The sequence below is a fragment of the Sturnira hondurensis genome, unplaced genomic scaffold (assembly GCF_014824575.4).
Source record: "Sturnira hondurensis isolate 20B ecotype Veracruz unplaced genomic scaffold, ASM1482457v3 Scaffold0007865, whole genome shotgun sequence".
In the NCBI taxonomy this organism is placed as follows: Eukaryota; Metazoa; Chordata; class Mammalia; order Chiroptera; family Phyllostomidae; genus Sturnira; species Sturnira hondurensis.
Window position 1 is genome coordinate 1,474,059 of NW_028080496.1, and position 17,391 is coordinate 1,491,449.

General features: G+C 53.7%; 2 protein-coding genes across 3 annotated transcripts; one reads left to right on the forward strand and one right to left on the reverse strand.

The window, feature by feature from the left end:
* Positions 1-1,040: 1,040 nt before the first annotated feature.
* MESD (mesoderm development LRP chaperone) lies at positions 1,041-14,452 on the reverse strand. 2 transcript variants are annotated; one of them, XM_037053495.1, is made up of 3 exons: positions 14,314-14,452; positions 3,398-3,630; positions 1,041-2,263 (listed from the first exon to the last, which is right to left on the reverse strand). In XM_037053495.1, the coding sequence occupies exons 1-3, from the start codon at positions 14,425-14,427 to the stop codon at positions 2,008-2,010; spliced, it is 603 nt and encodes a 200-aa protein (XP_036909390.1). In that variant the 5' UTR covers positions 14,428-14,452; the 3' UTR covers positions 1,041-2,007. The 2 variants fall into 2 exon arrangements, with proteins under 2 accessions (XP_036909390.1, XP_036909389.1); XM_037053494.1 differs by lacking the exon at positions 14,314-14,452 and adding an exon at positions 6,733-6,979.
* Positions 14,453-14,889: 437 nt separating this feature from the next.
* Positions 14,890-17,017, forward strand: TLNRD1 (talin rod domain containing 1). The gene has a single exon (XM_037053493.1). It carries the CDS (start codon positions 15,287-15,289, stop codon positions 16,373-16,375), a length of 1,089 nt encoding a protein of 362 aa, XP_036909388.1. The 5' UTR covers positions 14,890-15,286; the 3' UTR covers positions 16,376-17,017.
* The last annotated feature ends 374 nt before the right edge of the window (positions 17,018-17,391 follow it).

The window sequence follows — 17,391 nt, forward strand, 5'->3', positions numbered from 1 at the left end:
CGTGTACTCACCCCTCCAGCCCAGTCCTCCTCATGGGCCTTCCTGCCACTACCCCCCGCCCCCCCCCCAGCTATTACTGGCTGAGGTGGCTGCTCGAGACAGAGGTGACAATTTAATGGGAAGACTAAGTGCAAACACAGGGACAGGCAGCAGGATGGCCGCACTCTGTCCTGCTCAGTGAAGACAGTCACCAGCCGGGAGAGCGGCTCTGCACTGGGCCGTCAGGGCTGCAGCCAACAGGAGCCGGCAAACTGCCCCGAGGGAGCACTGAGAGCCCCGGGGCACGCCTCAGGCCCCACTGGGCTCGGGGCTTAGGGCAGTGATTTTCAACCTGTGCGCCACAAGATTTAAAACATGCAATGACCTGTTTAGTCAGGGGCACCAATCTCTCTTCCCTTAGATGGTCAAAAAAAAAAATGACAACAGCCAACACAATAGCCATCTAGTGTGAATGAATCAAAATGACACCTTTTGCGGGGGGAGAAAGTGGCAAAAAATATGTATTTCTTTGGTGGGTTGCAGAACTGTAGTGATTAGGTTTTGTGCCGTGAGATGAAAAAGGTTGGAAATCGCTGGCTTGGACGACACCAGCAGGGCCTGCTGTCCCCTGCGTCCCCTCACCCCGTGTACTGGCTCTGTTCTGACGGCGCCTCTGGGTGGGTCGAGGGGGGCCGCCGTGGCCCCCGCCTCACGTCCTCTCAGCTCAAACTGCATGGGAAACGGAGGCCACCTACCTCTTCTTGACTCAGCTCAACAAACTTAGCCAGGGTTAGTGCTTTGTCCCCGCGGCAGTGTGGTGTGGAGGCTGGGACAAATGCCCCAGCCAGAGCACAAAACCGAGTGGGAAAGCAGATGCTGTGAGGCGGGCACACACGTCACTACACGCTGTGAACACACGGTGCTGGTGAGAGCGGCAGCAGCGCCCACTGGGACAGCGGTGACGGCAGCTGTTCAACAGACCGTCCACCCGGCACCCTCGTTAACAATGGCGCTGTCTGGCCAGGTACATGTGTTACTTGGTTGAAATCACAACAGAAGACGTTTACAAACAATTTTACTTCTTAAAAATGACGTCTGTGTAGAAATTCTGTAACTCTTACCCAGAGTAGGCGCAATGGGAACGGCAAAATCAGACATTAGCAGGCAGGGCATCACGTGAGTACCGTACAGAAGCACCACAAATTCAGGCACTTTATCAAAGAAGCACGTTTACAAATGAAGGAGGTTACCGGGCGCCGCGCCACACTCTGCAGAGGGCTCGGCCGGTCCCCAGTTCCCGTCCTGTAAAACGGCCACCTCGATGGAACACGCACACCACAACACAAGCATCAGTTCCCTAAACACGGACAGGGCCCTGACTCTCACTGGCCACCGGCCACGACACCAACCTGAATCCAGGACATTCAAAGGAAACCCTCTGGAGCGCCGAGTGTCACGACTGCTGTCCTCTGCACACTCTGCAGGTGTGGGACTCACACCTGCTGGTGCCCAGGTCACACATTGAAGTATCTGAGCTCTGGGCGGGGCGCTCAGGACGTGTTTTCAATGGCAATGATTTTCTGTGGCATGAGGAGCCCAATTCACTTAGATGAAGACTTAACATCTGTCTGATTAGAAGCTGGTACCTTCCAGTGTTAACAGGACATGAAGCACGTGGACCCCCCCACAGGACACGTGTCAGAGCAGGTGCATTGGGGGGGGGGGGGTTGACAGAGCAGTCAGTGGCTCCCCCAGATTTAAACGAGAAAAAGCAACAGTCGGGTCTCCACGTAAAGAGGTTTTATAGTAAGCCTGAACTTGGCAGTGTCCAGCGTTAACAAGAAACCTGTCTCCTTACTTCAGCCCTTTCAACAGTGATTCTCACTCTGACCACAAACGGGCCACGCAGCAGACACTCTGTACAAGGAAGCAGAATTCTGTCCGGTGTGCGGTGTCCTGCGCCTGCCCCACCCCCGAGAGCCTCGGCTGTGGCTGTGCTCTGTCCTGCATGCTCCCGCAGCGGCCCCATTACAGGTCCTCTCGTTTGTTCCCGGCTCGATTGTCTTCCTTCGAAACCCGGGGTTTCGGTTTTCCCTCCTTCTTCTTGCCCTTCTCTTGCTTTGTTTTGTTCTTCTCTTTGCCGCCTCCTCCTTTGCCCGGGTACACCTGTCCCTCCAGAGTGACATCAGCACACCTGTCCTGACCGACCAAAAAGTCCTTGATCTCCCAGGCGTAGCTCCCGTCACGCAGCATGAAGATGGCGCGGTCAGAGCCCACAATGAACCTTGACAGGGACAGATGACCAGTCAGCACGTGCCAGCAAAGGGCTAATCGGTCAGACATTCTGCGGCACTTAACCAGGAAAAACAATCCCTCAAATTCTACATGGACACAGAGCAAAAAATTGGACTTGCCAAGGCCCTGCAGCTTCTGAAATTTATCTGAAAACCCAGCCGACTGGACTAGCTAGCCCCTCGGCTCAGACCAGAACAGAGGTAGGGCCTGGGTCTCCTGTGCGGTGGGCGCCACCATCAAGGGACAGAATACGGGAGAGCCCCTGAGGCTGTGGCCGTGGGTGGGAGGAGCAGGCTGCCGTTTTACATTCTGTGGTACCCAGTTAAGGTGCCTTTTGACAATAGGCTTCTGATAAAGGCTGAAAACCACCGGTTTCCACTGGGGCCTGAGAGGACACCCGGCTACTGGACAGAAATCCTAACCCTGGAGGTTAACAGCGAGCAGCCCAGTGCACCCACACTCAACGCCACAGGTCCCAAGGGGCAAAGGGCCAGGGTGCACCAGCACGCCACTTCGGTCCTGAGGGGCTGCCCCGAGGCGGTGGTGGCCAATTGTGCCCCGAAGGGTCTGTTAAGCTAATGAAAGCCCTTGGACGTCCTCGACACTCAGTGTTCCTTCCCTTCTTTTTATTACTTTTATTCTTCCTAAACTAAAACATACGAAGACCCTAAATCTTAGAGATGTTATTGAGGAGGAAAAAAGAAATTCCTTAAAATTGTATCTTAGGATCATCCTGAGCTGTGAAAAACAGGCCCTTCCCTGACATTAGTTGTGTGTTGCCAGTCCGGTCCAAGCTTATGTACGAACACAGCGACACAGAAAAGTGTTCTCCAGTAAGCAGACACTTCTAAAGGAAGCACACTGTTAAGTTCTAACTCACGTGGCCTGCCAGCAAGCTAAGCTAGACAACTTTTTACTCAGGTAAAAATTAAATAAATAACCCTTAAAGATACAAAGATAAATAAAACTTTATGATCAAATAAGTTACTAAAAAACAAAACAAAACAAAAAAACCCCAACTTACTAGCTTTGACCAATAACGGACATTCTTCAAAGACCACCCTGCTAGACACAGAGCCCAGCACAGCCTACGCCGTCCTCAGCCGGCTGGGAGGTGCTTTACCTCTGGACGTCGTAGTTGGCATTGAACAGGCTGCCCTGCCAGAGGCTGGTGATTTCCTCCGTCTCCTTCTCCGTGGGGTTTCCTGACACGGTGACAAACATCATGAGAGTCTTCCCTTTCTTCGTCAATTGCAATATGCTCTCCGGCTTGCCGGGGTCTATCTTTGAGAAGTCGACAGGTGCCGAGGGCCTTTTGTGCTCTGGAAGGTCTCCTTCTTCTATGTCGTCATCTTTCTATCAGGAGGGGGGAAAGCACCAAACATCAGAAATGTGTTTTGCAGGTGGCAGAGGCAAGCACATCTTGATGCACGGCGTCAGGCGCAGCTCTGGGACCTAGGTTGTAACAGAAAAAGCAAACCCCAGCCCCTTTCCTCCCCTACTGGACAAGTCTGTTTCAGGCAGTACTTCCTGCCCATCACTCCAGGCTGCCAACCACAGACGGCCCCCTCGTCACTCCCGAAGAATCTCCTCAACATGACAGATGGCAAACATGGCCACATTCTGGTGTGGTGATGCAATGAAGTACTGCGCAGCGAGGAAGAACAACAAATACTGACACATGTTAAGAATCTTGAAAGAGTTATACTGAGTCACAGGAATAGCAGGGAAAGAGGAGGGGGTGGGTTTCGGGATTTCTGCCAGGGGGGAGAGTACTGTTCCCTACAAAAATGCACCCATGGAGACGGACACGCTCTCCCACAGGGGGAAGAAAAATCAGACACTGGGGAAGGGCGCCGACATTGTAGTGTCTGCAAAGGTCATCTCATCAGTCTGCATGCAGCCTGCAAGCGGGATGTTTCCTGACTCTGTGCATAGGAAATGAGGAGCACAGTTACCGAGGGGTAAAGCTGGGGTCAAAACCTTTGTCCTTTCACTACATTATGCTGTCACCCTGTGGGCATACAATCTGCTGCAACTACCAAGTCCCGTTACAAGCATATCTCCCATTTCTCCCTTCTGCCCCATTCCTGAAGGCTCTAGCTTAATCCAGGTCCTCCTCCTTACCTTCCACCTACACCTCTGTTCACCTATGTGTATGGCTGTGTAGCAGAATGGTTGTAACAACAGCCTTTAAACTGACTGAACTGGAAAGTCAACTAAATTGCTGTGCTATCTTGGGCAAGTTACTTTACCTCTCTGGGCCTCGATGTAATCACCTAGAAAACAGGGATACATAGGTCCCTCACCAACGTAGTAAGAGGATAAATGACACACTATGGTTACAGTAGTTTTCATAGCTTATGAACACTTAATAAATATTAAGTTGTCTCTGCCTTCAGATTCTCTCCCCGCCCAGCCATCCTACACTTTATCGACCAACTAATTTTCCTCAAGTTTAGCCCTAACCATGATATTCCACTATTCAAAGACCTTCAAAAGCCAAAATATCCACTCCAAGGCATATTCTGAACCCTTATGGGAAAAACAAACATTAGAAAGTTCACTGATGCTATGTTTTCTCATATAAAAACTATGCATACAGAAGGGCACTTCAAAGAGAAATCATGTTTGGGGATGAAATCATGAACGATTAAAGACAAACATTCCAACTTTTCAAACTTCTCTAACTCACCAGGGACGGTGTAGTTCCTTCTGAGGAAGGAACCCCACAGCACCCAAGGCCTAGCGTGACCCAGCTCCTAATGTCTTTACTTCTCACTGTTTTGCTTCAGACATCTACTCCAGACAACAAACTAATTTACATCGAGTGACAGGTTTTTATATCATCAGAGCTACAGCATTCTTGCTTCTTCCCATGTTTTCTTCGTTGGTGCTCAGAACTACCTACGTGGATACTATTAACACCTCTATTTTTTCAGGTGAGGAAACAAAAGTGCAGAGAAGTTCCCTACCAGCCCAGACTCACAGGTTGAATGGTGTGAACCCAGGGGTCTAACTCCAGAGCCACGCCAGAAATATGTGCACCACTTTGCCCAGTTCCTGCACCTCCCATCTCCTGCTCACGCTGCTCAGTTAGGGAGGCCCTTCTCCCACACCTCCCTTGCCTATTAACATACCACTTCCTCCCTGAAACCCTGTGAGATTCCCACAGCATTTTCTTTCTTTTTAAGGCATCAGCAACTCCTACTTTGTGTTATGGTTATTTTTAGTGTTATCTCCTGTTTCCAGTGGCTGGATCCCCTGTTCATCTCTGCAGCCCCCGTTTCTCCAGCTCAGGCTCTGAGTATTTCCGGGGTAGGATTTCCTCATGAGACACTGTTCTCACTTTGGCAGATCAAACTTGCTGGAGTCCAGAAAGAGACAGGGAGATTGCAGGGAGATGGTAAACAGGGAAGGAAGTGCCACGTTACATTCTCTCTTCCTTAGTGGTCTCCACACCCTCCCCTGTAGCCCAATCTTTCCATCAGCTGCAGATTAAAATGAAAATACAGCCTGCTTTCTGCTAGTCAAGTGCATCAGGTGGTATTTTAAACTCACCTCTGAAAGTCTCTATCAAACACTCACAGAGAGAGAACCATAAAATAATGAAACATCCTCGTTGGCAAGAATCTCATCGTGGAGATAAGGAACCTGAGCCCTAGAGAGGAGGCCTGACTTGTCCAAGGTGACACAATGAATGGAATCCTAATTTCTGTCTCCGGGTTAACGGAACAACACAGCCACCTTTAGAAGGGAAAAGGGCAGCAACGTGTTTTGGGCTAGAGAACTTTTACCTGAAAAGCTTTTTACAAACTCCCTGTAATTACACACCACGGCGCATTCAGAAAGCTTACTCTCACAAAATGTCATTGCTCCTTTCAATGAAATGATGTGAGTTCCATGAGCCACCAGTCTGTGATGACCAGGGCAGCCACCCCCCAAATTACAAAACTCTCCTTAGGGAAATGTACCCAAATGGGAAGTCTGAAGTCTTACGGATTTGGAAGACGAGAAAACTACTAAATCTAAAGCTGACCCTCTTGAAAAGTAACCCCGACCATACCCCTCACCACCCACGCACCCCATTCCTCATGAATTCAATGGAAAAGTTCTCCCTGTATTGGCAGGGCTCAGTGATCACGGGGAGCAAGGTAGGGGTGGCGACCAGGGCACTATAAGTAAATTAAAGCTCCACGGGAGGCAAGCCCGTGACTGGAAAAGCCCCCAGAAAAGGTAGACGAGGGCATTGAGATAGAGGCCTGGGTGGGGGGTGACAGAGCAAGGGAATCGGGTCTAGCACGGAGGGTCACCGGTGACTCGAGGGGATCAGTAAGGACTCGTGGCACGAGCAGAGAGGAGGTTAGGGGGCTGGAAGGCAGTAACCCGGAGGGGTGGGAGGTCGGGGGTAGGGGCCCGGAACAGAGCAAAGCCCTAGGGTGTGCGCGCGCCGCGGACCTCCCACTGCTCCAGAAGACGCGCCATGTCCGCATCATTGTAATCGCGAATGTCCTTCTTCTTCTTCTTCGGGGGAGGGGGAGCAGCTTCGCCGGGCTTACCGGCCGTGCCCTCGTCCGCACCGGCCCCGGGCAGTAGCAGATCAGAGGCGCAGAGTAGGAACACAGCCGCGCGGACCCAGCTGGAGGCCGCCATCTTCACCGCGTCGCCGCTAGGCTGCGCTTGCGCGAGCCGCCGGCCCTGTCCCCAGACTCCCCTTTCCGGGACCCGGCCAGTGCACGCCTTCGGCTACAGGCCCTGATGGCTCCACCCCCCGGAGGGCGCAGGCCTACCAGGCCCCGCCCCGTCCGTTCTTCAAGCCCCTCCCCCCCGCCATTTTGTCCCGCCCCGAGACTCCTCCCGTGGTCCAGCCGTAGCTGCCGGAGCCCAGGGGCGGGCCCAGCCTGCGCTCCTGCTCCTTTTCCGCCCGAGGGACGACTTTTTTCTCTCCCGCGCGAGGGCCGGGGCCAAAAGCTCCCTCAGGGCCTCCGGGGACGCTCCTCAGCGCCTCGCGAGGCCTCAGGGTCTCGCCGGTGAGGTGAGTTGGCGCGGCCTCAGCTGCAGGGAAGCCCGGCTCGCGGAGCCAGGCGCTTCCGGTGGGCCTCCCGCGACGTGGGGGGACTTTCTGCGGACTTTTGAGCGGCTTGACCTCGGGCCCCGCGCTGCGGCTCAGTCGCGGGGAATTCGGCCCCGTCAGCGCCAGCCTCCCTGTCGGGTCTCAGGCTCTGGAGAACGCGTGTAAAACATTACTTTTGGAGGATTCAGTGCCATCAGCTTCCGGATATTCCTGTCATCACTTCAACTCGAAATAGCTTTAAAAACACATTACTTTTTGTTAAGAACTATCGTCAGTATCTCTTCTGTCACCAAATCTGTAGGCACTGACTGACTGACATCCTTGTGAAGGCTGAATCATTCGATTTTTGTTTCTTAAAAAGATTTTTTTTTTTTTTGCCAGAGAGGGTTTGAAATTCGACTTTTAAAGGAAAAGTCACCTGGTTTCTTCTTCTTCTTTTTTTTTTGCTTTTTAGTCATCCCATTTTTTTAAAAAAATGACTTTATTGTTGTTCAATTACCAAATTTTTAATTATGTAAGGAAGACATGAATCACTTATTGTCGTGGCAGAATATTTTCTACAAAGTTCCAAATATTTTCCTCCACCCCACAATCCCCAGCCCTGTTCCGTGCCCACCAGGTGTCAGTTTGTCACATACTGGGCACGTTTTTATACATTTACAAGCATCAAAGTGGCTCCAGGGGCGGTTTTGGCACATTTATACAGGTTTCTGGCAGCACACTGTGCAAATTGGCTCCTTCACGCCCTCCCACTTAACGATCGGACGTGGTGAGCTTTTTATTCTTTAGCCTGAGATACAGAATTGACATATGGTTTAGCGTCAATATCCCAATGGTTTATTTCCTAACTACACTCCTGACAGACATTTATTACCCATTTTTCTGTGGTGACCAAAATTAAAAAAAGAGCCATGATAAACCCCTTTGTTTGTGCCTGTGTTAGGGTCTGAACTGTGTTCCTCCAAATTTCTTGGGTCAAAGCCCTAACCCTCTAGTAGCTCAGAATGTGACTGCATTTGGAGACAGGGTCCGTACAGAGGAGATTAAGTGAAAAAGATTTCGTTAGGGTGGGCCCTAATCCAACAGGACAGAAGAGAAAATGTGGCCATTGTCATGTACACAGGGAGGAGACAGCCATCTTCTACAAGCCAAAGAAAAAGGTCTGGGAAGAAACCAACGGTGTCCAGACCTCCATCTGGAACTTCCACCCTCCAGAGAACAGCAAGAAAATAAATTTTTGTTGCTTAAGCATCCCAGTCTGTCATACTTTGTTATGGCACCTAGAGCAAACTGGACACCTTGCTTGGACAGGATTAATAATAGGTTGCTCGAAACAGAACACTGAATTTTAAAAAAAGTGTTTTAGACAAGAAAGAGGTCTTTGCTATTGCTTGATTTTTCTTTCATAGAAGCAGATGGAAACTAAGCATCTAGAGCTGGTATTGTGGCTCCTCAGTCAGCTGGCACCCAGTCTGTTTGTCATCCTGTTCCATCCTCAAGGTCACCACAAGTTGCAAAATGGCTGCTGGAGCTCCAGCCATCAACCTTACTTTGGTCTGGAGGCAGGGGGAAGGAAGGCCAAAAGGAACCTCCCTTTCAATGGAGTCAGCTTCAGTGAAGCAGCCTGTGTGGACATTCCACACAGCATTTCTGTGTACATCTCATTGGCTAGAACCTAGCTCTCCAAGGTAGGCTGGCAAACTGTCTTCTACCTGGATACACTGTCCCTCCAATAAAATTGGGATTCTGTTATCCAGGGACCGGAGGTAATGGGTGTTCACAAGGCAACTAGCTAACTAACACTGTTTGCCTTACCTTCAGTCCAGGACCATTGCGGTTCAGATTCTCTGCCTGGGGTGGTGGCTGATACGGTACATATTCACACATGCATCTACATGTTCACACGCTAGGACCTTTTCTACTGACATCGAGTGGAAACAACTCGTAAGAAAAAGAGAGTTTTTCTTTTCTTTTTTGAAATCATAGGGGAAATGTCATAAGCTTTCTCCCCAGGGCGTATTGCTCCACCCAGTGGCTCCGAGCCCTGTCCTGGTGCAGTCATGCTAAAAAACACGCACAGCTGTGCTCCATCATGTGCTCTGCTGGGAGGGGTCCCCCCAGTCATTCATGTTGCCAGCTGCCAAGTGAAGGTGCAGAACTGCCGGGAATCTGGGTCCACAGTATCTCGTTATAGGGGAAAAAGTCATTTAGTGTTTGATAGAAATAGGATTGTATAAAAAAATCCCAAGGCTACAGAGTTTCATCTGAAGAAGAAATTCATTTTATAACCCACTGATGTGAAAACATCAGGATTGACTGCATTTTTACTATTTTGGCATTTGGAACTTAAGATTCAGTTCAACTCTTTGACAATTTACTTAGTAAGGGTCTATTCTCAACCACAATCCAGGTGAAACACAGATGGAAATATTGATAGAGCTAGGTCCCGGCCCTAAAGAGTTTGCAGACTGGCAGAGATAAACTATACAGAGATCACCGGTAGTCAAGACCTGAAGGGATAATATTGTGACACTAGCCTCCCTGTTTGAAATGTGAGGAAACCCTAAGCAGTGGTATTTCAAGTCAGTTGTATTTTAAAAGAGGGAGAGGCACATAAACACACTGATGCCTCCAAAATATTGATTGATACTGTTCTCACCAAGATAAAAAAATAAGTCTAATTTTAATGGAGACTCCCAGAATAATACACTTAATTCAAATTACCTATAGTATTGCAATATTGCCGTGAAATTTTTCTCCGTTACAAGATTCTTCAAAATGAAAAATACATCCAAAGTTCATTAGCCAGTAAGGAAACATGGTAAAGAACTTCCTTGTGAAAGCAAGCAAGATGAACTCCATGCATGACCCTCTAATAAACCAGATTGGAGAAAATTCTAGATTTCCTAGGTTTGGGGCCCTGGACACTCAGGGGCGCCCACCACAGTAGAGCTGGTCCTGCCACAGGCCTCCCTCACCCACTAAGCTTCAGGTGGACAGAGAGACAGCACAGAGGGGAGGGTGGTTAGGGGGTGGAGATGGGGCGGACATGGGACCGATGGGTGACATCCTGCCCACGTGTCCTTACTGTGTGCGCACACAACACACCAGAGAGCAGGAGGACACGCTGAGTAAGCAGTGATCTGTCACACAGTGACCCTGCTCCCGAATGAACCTCAGTGCCTTGACTGTTGGACTCTCATTCACCACCCATGCAGATGAGTGCATCTGGGAAAAGTGAGGGGAAATGAACACTTTCCAGCTATAAATTCCTATCCTTTAGAAGGCTGTGTTGAAAGCAAAATGACAAAGTGATATTTGGCTGTGGGTAAGAAAGATTGCCTGAGAGTGAATTGGGCCATCTAGGAATGCAAAAACAGAATAGGACATGGCTCAGAAGAATCCATTGGGGCAGAGAGTGCTCCCAAGTGACCGCCAGGTGGCACTGTAGACCAGGCACAGCTGGGTTGTTGGTCTGGCAAGGCTGGAGTGCAATCTGAAAGCTGGTGTCAAAACAGCGTGCCTAGTCATACAGTGGAATGTCACTCAGTCCTCAAAGGGAAGGAGACTTGGCACATGCCGTAATATCAATGAACCTTGAAGAAACTACTCGGAGCCAAATAAGTCAGACACACAAGGACGAAAACTGCATGATTCCGCTTATATAAGCTACCTAGAGCAGTCACATAGAGACTGCCAGCGGAATATTGGTTTTGAGGACTGGGGGGAGAAGGGAAGGAGGAGTTACTGTTTAGTGGGCACAGAATTTCACTGTGGGCTGATGAAAGATTTCTGGGCTGGATGGCAAGGACGCCTGCACAGCAGTGAGGGTGTGTGACACTTGCTGGCATAGAATGGGTTAAGTTCACAAAAACGGATGAGATGGTAAACTTATGTTTCACCACACTAAAATGAACAAACCAGAGCACTCACACTGCTGTCTTACACCTGCTTCAAGTCGCCCAGGTGAGGACGGAGGAAGAGGGTTCCCCACCTGCCTGCCCCCCATCCCGTGAGTCCCTCCCCAAACCCTCCTTAGCTCTCTATGTGCACCTTGTTCATTCGTGTGTTTGTTCACTTCCTACCAAGTGGCGGCCTTAAGCCAGAGCCTGTGTCCTCCGGTGGCCAAGCTCTTCCCCGCATGGCCCCAGCTTCCATGTGTGTGCTCCATTCGCCGTCCCCCAGCCAGTCCTTCAGGCTACGTGCTTTCGGCTTTCCTCTCTCAGTCCTTTTCCATTTTAATGAAAATTACTTTGCACACTGGCTTTGGTTCATAGTCTAATTTTAAAAGAGGGATAGAAGGGTAATGGTTGCTGACTCTAAAGAGGATGCCCTTACTCCAGTCACCATGGGGCTAGACACAGTCCCTCTACCAATGAATGGATGCTACAGCCACAACCTTTGGGTCTCCGTGGCTTCACACTGAGTTTACCTTCGCTCACGTTTTATGCCCAACACAGGTCAGTGGAGGGCCTGCCCCCACGGCCACGCAGGCTTCCTGACACTCTGTCACCGCCTGGCCCCAGCATCTAGAACACAGACTCTGGAGTGGTTGCTGCAGGGAAAGAGAGACTGGGGAATTTCAGACGGGCTCTTCACCACCTGAGCACCGAGCATCACTTCCGCCCAACTTCGGTCGGCACCAGTCACGTGACCCCGCAGAGCCGCAACCAGGTGATTTGGTAAGCAGTGTTGCCTCTGCTGTAGTTTCTGTACTTCGTGCTCTAACCGTCCCAACAACAGTGAGACTGGGATGCCTGTGGGTGTGGCTCTGAGACCCTGTCTCCCTCTACTCTCCAGAAGGGATAAAGCCTTCATGTTCCTTACAGGCCCGGGACGGGGCCTGGCACATGATAGGGCCCCTGCACGAGGAGCAAATGACCGCTGGCATAAAGTAAAGGTGCCCTAAAGGAAGGCAGAGGTGGGACCTCCAAAGAGCAGTTTGGAAGTTGCCCTGTCTGAAAAACGAAGCAGGGAGGGCCAAGAACACGTGTCTACCAAATTTTTAACGCTGCACCAAACATCACGGAACACACTGGGACAGTCCGAGCAACACAGCTCATTGCTTGGGTGCAAACTCTGCAGCAGTGGCAACACAGGCCACACACAGAGGAAAAGGAAACAGGCCCCTGAGGTACCCAGAGGCTTTGCAGGGGAAAACCCCCTGATTCCAAGGCTGTCTCACGAATAAACCCGACACAGAAGGACGAGCTTGACTCCTTTCCGGTAAGTTTCGGGAGCTATGTGGGACTAAGGTGCTACTCCTGGGTAACCGTGGGAGGAACTTGGCTTAGCCTACTGTTTTTTCCTCCTACAAAAATAAAAGGGACTAACCCTACAGAGTTGTTGCTTATTTCAAAAATGGTCAGTTTTATCGGCCTTGTGTTTGCAAAATAAGAGGGCTTACCCAGTCTGCAAGGCACCTAAGCAAACCTTCTGTTCTCAGTATGGTGACTTGCCCACTCAGGTTTGTGTCTGTCATGCCTGGTTAATTTATTAATAGTGTGTCTCAGTGTATTTCAGTTTGGATAATAAACTGAAAAGTCATCCTAATTACAAGTAACAATGACAACTGGCTGAAAAGGCGACTCCAGGTCCCAGAAAGGGACAGAGGGACAAGCATGTCCCTTGGCTGCACACAACCAGCCTGTGGTGGGCCGGGCACCTAGAGGGCCCGTTTCGGGACTGAGGTGGGGCAGTTGGCTGGGAGGAAGCCCAGGTGCTTCAACCACTTCCGGGAAAATAAGGCCCCTTGTGAAATGAAAAGAGTTTGGTGGGCCCCTCGCCGGGCGTGTGCCGTCTTCCTGACCTTGGGAAGGTGCTTAAGGCAGAATAATGTTTCCCTCCAAAGGCGTGGCCACGATTGATACCCTCATGCAGTGGGGGCCCTAGAGGGCATGGGAGAGGGTTAGCCAATCAAGGCTCACGCTGACAGCTACTCTTTACCAGCCAAGCACTCAAGCAGGCAGTGCCGAATATCTGATTTCAAGACGAGAAAACGGATCTTGGAGAGAAAACTTGCACTAGCTCACAACTGATAAGTGGGTGGGGGGAGGGACCCCAGGAAATGTGGTTCGGAGCCCGCGCTCCAACTGCCTAAGGGACCCTGAGTCAAAGGGAGGGCGCGGCCAGCGGCCAGCTGCGCTCTCGGGGCTCCACGCCCAGTGCGCCTCCCTCACCCCGCTCGGCTCCTCAGACCCCGCCGTGGGAGAGGACCAACTACACAAAGGGCCGGGGGAGTGTCTGGAAATCCGGACGATGTCCCGCAAAACGCGAAGACTGGACTCCAGCAAGTCATTAGCAGATGGTACCGCGTGTCCTCCTCCCGCTAGTCCACAAAACAGGTCACCTTTGAGACCTGCTCCCTGGGAGGGGAGAGCGCGTGGAGCCCGTGCTTGGCTGAACGCTTACGTAAGGCCAACTGGCGGCGGCGCCCCAACTCCCCAGGGCGCGCGCGCAGAGCCCTGGCTCCGGGGGCCTCCATACCTTCCCCCCTCCCCGGGACCGCGGGGAGGCCCCGGACCACCGGCCCGGCCCCGGCGTCCGAGTGGGCGGGGGCGTGCTCCTGCCGCCGCCTGCTTCCCGGGGGAGGAGCAGCGCATCGCGCAAGCATCCGGCAGCGGCGAGGGGGCGGAGGAAGGCGAGAGGAGGAAGCGGGATTTAAACGAAAGGCGGTGACGCCACACAAAAGATTTCTATAGGCTCCAGGGAGGCTGCGGCCGAGGCGGCGGCGGCGGCGAGCGGGGGCGAGGCCGGCCGGGACTAGGACATCCTCCAGCAGCCCCGCGGGCGGGCGGCGCGCCCACGGCCCCGCTCGGAGGTGCAGAGCAGGGAGGAGGCGGCGTTTCCCTCTGCCTTTCGGCCCCCGCCCTTCCTTTCAGTTTCTCCGGCTCGCTCGGAAGTTGGAGGTTGACAAAAATGGCAGGAGCCGGGGCCCGGGCGGGTGGCCGCAGCGTCGCGGGTACCTTCTGAGTTGGTCCGGCCGCCAGGGACACGCGTGCAGAGCGTCCGATGAACAGGGCCCAGGGTCCCAGGAGAGCTGAGCCGCTGCGGGCCAGAGGCGAGGAGGCGCCGGGCATGGACTTGCGCCGACAGCCGACTGCGGGCCGCTGGGCGCGCGGGGCCGGAGGGCGTGCCGCCGGAACGACGGGCCGCTCACTGTGAGTCTCGAGGCGGGAAGGGCCGCCGGGCGTGGCGGGCGGGCGCGGGCAGAGCGCGAGCGGGCGGCCTCTGTGCGCAATCGGTGCAGCTCCCGCCCGACTGACTTCGTGAGGCCGCGCCAGCACCGGCCACACCCTCGGCCCCGCTGCTGCCGCCGGGCCGCTTCCCGAGAGCCGGAGGCAGGAGATGCGCCGGGGCGGCCGAGCGTCCCCAAGCGCCACCCTCGGCCGCCGTCGCGAGGAAGTGCCGCCGGGCGGGGTCCCGGTGTCTAAAGCCCACGTGCACCGCAGAGCCGAGGAGGTTGACAGCAGAGCCCGCCCGGGCTGCTGCGCGCGCTCCTCCCCGAGGAAGGGATTTTGATTTCAAAGAGAGGAAGGAAGGAAGGACAACTCCCAGCTTCCCCTCCCGCCCTCCCGCTCCGGCGGCCGGCCGGGCCATGCCCAGAAAGGCGGCAGCCGCGGCCCGGCAGAAGGGACTTTCCTGGCGGCCCAGCGAAAAGGAGCGTGTACTGTGAGTTTGCTGTGCCCAGTTCATGGTTCCAGCAAGACCTCCCGAAAACCGAACGCCACAGTCCCTCCCCACACCTCGAAGAGCCTACTTCGTCCCCCTGCGCCGCCTCCGCCCCGTGCCCTCCGCCCGCGGCGGTGGATGGCATGATGGTGCGGGGAAGGCACCGCGGCCCTGGCCAGCTGAGTCGCGACGGCCGTGGGGGCGGCGGCAGTGGCAGCGGCGGCGGTAGCGGGCTCCCCAGCGGTATGCCAGTGCCCCCCGGGCGTGATGGCTAGCGGCAGCGCTGGGAAGCCCACCGGCGAGGCGGCTTCTCCGGCTCCTGCGAGCGCCGTCGGCGGGACCAGCTCGCAGCCTCGGAAAAGGTTGGTGTCCATGTGTGACCAGTGCAAGGGCAAGATGCAGCTGGTGGCCGACCTGCTACTGCTGTCAAGCGAGGCCAGGCCCGTGCTCTTCGAGGGTCCTACCTCCACCGGCGCAGGCGCCGAGTCCTTCGAGCAGTGCCGGGACACCATCATCGCACGCACCAAGGGGCTCTCCATCCTCACCCACGACGTGCAGAGCCAGCTCAACATGGGCCGCTTTGGAGAGGCGGGCGACAGCCTGCTGGAGCTGGGCGATCTGGTGGTGTCACTGACGGAATGCTCTGCCCACGCGGCCTACCTGGCGGCAGTGGCCACGCCAGGTGCGCAGCCCGCACAGCCAGGGCTGGTGGACCGCTACCGTGTAACTCGCTGCCGCCACGAGGTGGAGCAGGGCTGCGCCATGCTGCGCGCCACCCCGCTGGCCGACATGACCCCGCAGCTGCTGCTGGAGGTGTCGCAGGGGCTGTCTCGCAACCTCAAGTTTTTGACAGATGCGTGTGCCCTGGCCAGTGACAAGTCCCGGGACCGCTTTGCACGCGAACAGTTCAAGCTGGGCGTCAAATGCATGAGCACGAGCGCGTCCGCGCTGCTGGCCTGCGTGCGCGAGGTCAAGACGGCGCCCAGCGAGCTGGCGCGCAGTCGCTGCGCGCTCTTTAGCGGGCCGCTGGTGCAGGCGGTGAGCGCGCTGGTGGGCTTCGCCACGGAGCCGCAGTTCTTGGGTCGCGCAGCGGCCTTGAGCTCGGAGGGCAAGGCCGTGCAGACTGCCATCCTCGGTGGCGCCATGAGCGTGGTGTCGGCCTGTGTGCTCCTGACCCAGTGCCTCAGGGATCTGGCGCAGCACCCTGACGGGGGCGCCAAGATGTCGGACCACAGGGAGAGGCTGAGGAACTCGGCCTGCGCCGTGTCTGAAGGCTGCACCCTGCTATCTCAGGCTTTAAGGGAGAGGTCTTCGCCCAGGACTTTACCGCCAGTGAATTCCAATTCTGTGAATTAGCACCCCCTTTTACCCACCCCATCCCCTTTTTCCACCCCCCCAGGCTAAAGGAAGATACTTATTGTCTGCCCCTCTCCATTTATACCAAAGAAATCATAGGTGAAGCTCCCTCCCACCCCCCACGTTAAATGCTCGGAGGATCTTCCGGAAGGCAGGGCCACGCATCCAGTTTACACACACGCACTCGGGCCGTGCCCAGCAGCCCCCGCAGCTTAGGGACCTGGAGATGGAAGCCGTGTAATTCGCCGTTGCGGGGTTACCCCCACCCCACACCAACCAGCTCCTCTTCAGGAATCCCTCAACCAAACTTTATTAACGAATTGGGCAGGAAGGAAGTCATGGGTTCATTTCTTTTTTGGTCTTTTCTGATTAAAAGAAAGGTTACCTCAGTTTTCACTCCGTAGACATGGATGTAGCTACCTTTTTTGTATGTTGTTATTTTTAAGTCGGATGAGGCATATACTTGGTGTGGAAAGAGTCTGCCCTTGCCATGTGATTTGCAAATGGGGGGGAATCTACTGTGAGTGTGTGTTTTATTTTCTGATTTACACTATATAGAGTGATTTTCCCCCCAATGTCAAGTTTTTACCTTGCATGTACTGGAGTATTTATTTCCTCTATTAAAATGTTATGTTTCTCAGATGGCTTTCTGCGGTTATTGTGGGATTTCAGTAATGGCGGTGCTGCGTGCTGCCTGTCCTCCCAGGAAGGGCGCCGTCGGAAGGGGACTGCATTCAGTAGCAGCGAGATGGGTTCCCAGGCCTCAGCCCTTTGTATGTTTCCCTCGAGTTGCTTCTCCCAAGAGCAGCCTAGGATTCGGGAAGTGGGAAAAGTCTGGTTTGTCCTCTACTTGTGTTTTTCAGCTTAACCTTGTGGGGGCGCCAGTCTCCCCAGATCAGAGGATCTGCGCCTGGAACTGCAAAAGTTCCGTCCATCAAACGAGAGCGCGCGGCTCTTTCACGTAGACAGGTCTGTGCAGATCAGATGCAGTTGCTCTTGGTTTGAGAAGAAAGCGT

Bases quoted from the DNA above. Each gene is read 5' to 3' on its own strand.
- TLNRD1 (XM_037053493.1), top strand. From the start codon at position 15,287: ATGGCTAGCGGCAGCGCTGGGAAGCCCACCGGCGAGGCGGCTTCTCCG.
- MESD (XM_037053494.1), bottom strand. From the start codon at position 6,927: ATGGCGGCCTCCAGCTGGGTCCGCGCGGCTGTGTTCCTACTCTGCGCC. The intron at 3,631-6,732 runs GTCCGCGGCGCG...CCCTCCTGATAG, and splicing joins GTCTTCTGGAGCAGTGGGAG to AAAGATGACGACATAGAAGA. The intron at 2,264-3,397 runs GTAAAGCACCTC...GTCCCTGTCAAG, and splicing joins GCCAACTACGACGTCCAGAG to GTTCATTGTGGGCTCTGACC.